General features: G+C 61.9%; 1 protein-coding gene across 1 annotated transcript in view; it reads left to right on the top strand.

Moving 5' to 3' along the window:
* The first annotated feature begins 502 nt into the window (after positions 1–502).
* ZFAT (zinc finger and AT-hook domain containing) overlaps positions 503–2,240 on the top strand; it is a 179,126-nt gene continuing 177,388 nt past the window's right edge. The window contains exon 1 of the mRNA XM_029923577.1: positions 503–716. Coding sequence (XP_029779437.1) covers positions 698–716 — 19 coding nt within the window. The 5' untranslated portion in view covers positions 503–697. The remainder of the gene's footprint in view (positions 717–2,240) is intronic.

Raw genomic sequence — 2,240 nt, 5'->3', positions numbered from 1 at the left:
GCTACAGCTCCCGGACTAAAACGAGCCGGGTACCCCCAGCGGAGAGCATCCAGCTCCGCAAAGGCAAACACTGCAAGCAACCCTTGAGAGGCATGCAGGCTGCAACCTCGCCGACTGGCAATTTAGTAAACGCACACCAAGGAAAGTTAAACAGCTGTCCCAGATTAGTTAGTAAAGGGCAGAACTGGGACAGGAACCCAGAACTCCCTGCACGCCTAGCCTGGTGGCTCCACGGCAGGCGAGCCCAAGGACGTACAGGCAGGTCGATCTGCGAGCTCAGGGCAGAAGTGGGGAGGCTCCCAATCCCGTGATCCGCACTCCAGGCCTCCCGTTAGCTCCTTCCCAGGAACGGCCCAAAAGCAGAGCGGTGGAATCGCCCAGGCGGGCTGCAAAGCGCGGCCGCCGGGCCAGAGCATGCGCACTCGCCCGGCCCAGCCTGGACGCGCTCTGCGCTGGGGGGAGGGTCACCCGAGGCTGACGTCCGCTACGCCGGCGTCAGCGCCCCGTGAAGAGGAGGGCGAAGAGTCCATCCGCCATGTTGGATGCCGCAGATTCGCCATAACCTCGCCGGCTCTTTTCTTAAAAAAATAAAAATAAAAAGCGAAGCATCAGCGGGGCGCCCCGCCTTCTCGGTCGGCGCGGGAGGGGGCCCGGAAGAGCCCAAGGCTTTTTTTTCCTCCGCGGTGGGGACGTTGCCATGGAGACGCGGGCGGCAGGTGAGCCGGGCTGGGGGTTGGGGTGGAGATGAGGTGGGGGTGGGGCGCGGCGCGGCGCGCGGGAAGCCGTTTCGAGTTTGGAGTCGGGGAGAAGCGCGCGGGCCGGGTGGCGGATGGATCCGCGACCCAGGGCGGAGAGCGGACGTAGCGGCGTCCTTTGACAGCACGTTCTGTCGTTGGTAGTATCCCGCCGCCTTGGGTTTCTATTTAAAAAAGTCACGGGAGAGCTAGCGGGAGAGTGAGCTAGGGGGAACTGCGCGCGCGCGCGCGAAGCCGTTTCCAGGGCAACGGGAAGGGCCGGGCGCGCGCTGGAGACGGAGCGCAGGCGTTCTGGCTGGCGGGAGGTTCGAATCCCCTGCCTGCCAACTCTGGCCAGCGATCCCTGGCTGGGGTCTCCTTCTTGCCGGGCCTCAGTTTCCTCCTCTGTGAAATGGGTAGCTCCTTTAGTCCCATGTAGAGACAGGGTTCGACCGAGCTGCTGAAGCAAGGCTTTGTGCTCTGTAGAGGGAACCATGGACACCAGGGAGTAGAACTGTTACTGCTGGTAACTGCGGCACTCAGTGGTAGATTATCCTTTGTCCACTGCCTGCCGTCTAGCTCTTGAGGGGCCCTCTTCCTCACCCTTTGAAATTAAACTCAAATGCCACCTTCTCCAGACAGCCCTCCCTGGCTTCGCCGCCTAGCCAGCCTCTAGGTTGGCCCCAGTAGGTGTCAGATCTTTAACCATAACCTTGAGCACCTGTGGTTAACATCGTCCACACGCTGACACTGACCTCAGGCTCTTAGCTGCTCGCTTCTCCCGGCAGTTCTAACTCGTGTGTCATTTATCTGTGAGGGACACAGGATCAACTGCATACAGTTTTAAAATGACAGAGTTGAGGGTTTCAAAGCCCTCTTTCGCCAATTCAGGATGAAGTCCAGACCCGTGCGAGCCTGCCTGGCAGTCCGTCCACCCCCCATCAGTGCTCGGCCCCAGTCCGTGCTCGGTCTGCGCTTAGCCGGTGAACTAGCACTGCCTCTTCCGGTCCCCTTTCCTTGCGGAGCCCAGGGACCTTTCAGAAATGCAAACTTCATGGCAAGGGGCTGACCCTCCACACTGTCCTCTCTTGGCTTCATCAGAGCCTAGCAATTCACATCGAAGCGTCTGTAGTGAGTGTCCGCGGAGGCCGAAGGAGACCCCCCGGAGCGGGCGGTGCTGGCGGTCGGGCGCCACTCCGCCAGCACCCGGGACACTCCGCCTGGCTTCTTCAGGTCGCGCGGCCCGCTCTCTCCATGCCAGGCCGGGGTAAAGAGCCGCAGACCCTTGGTCCTGCCCTCATCCTGCAGTTCCGTCAGATGCTGGGGTGTGTGCAGTGGGCCCAGAGCGGGTGGTGGGGTCAGCCCCCCCTCCCCTGCACCTCCCTGCTTTCTTAACATACTGACAGCTTGATCTGCCCCCGCCCCATGTCATTCCTCTACAGCTGGTAGATGCTGGGGTGTGTGCAGTGGGCCCAGAGCGGGTGGTGGGGTCAGCCCCCCCTCCCC

This window comes from Suricata suricatta, chromosome 15, assembly GCF_006229205.1.
Source record: "Suricata suricatta isolate VVHF042 chromosome 15, meerkat_22Aug2017_6uvM2_HiC, whole genome shotgun sequence".
Taxonomy (NCBI): Eukaryota; Metazoa; Chordata; class Mammalia; order Carnivora; family Herpestidae; genus Suricata; species Suricata suricatta.
The sequence above is the reverse complement of the archived record's forward strand: the minus strand, read 5'-3'. Positions and strand labels throughout refer to the sequence as shown.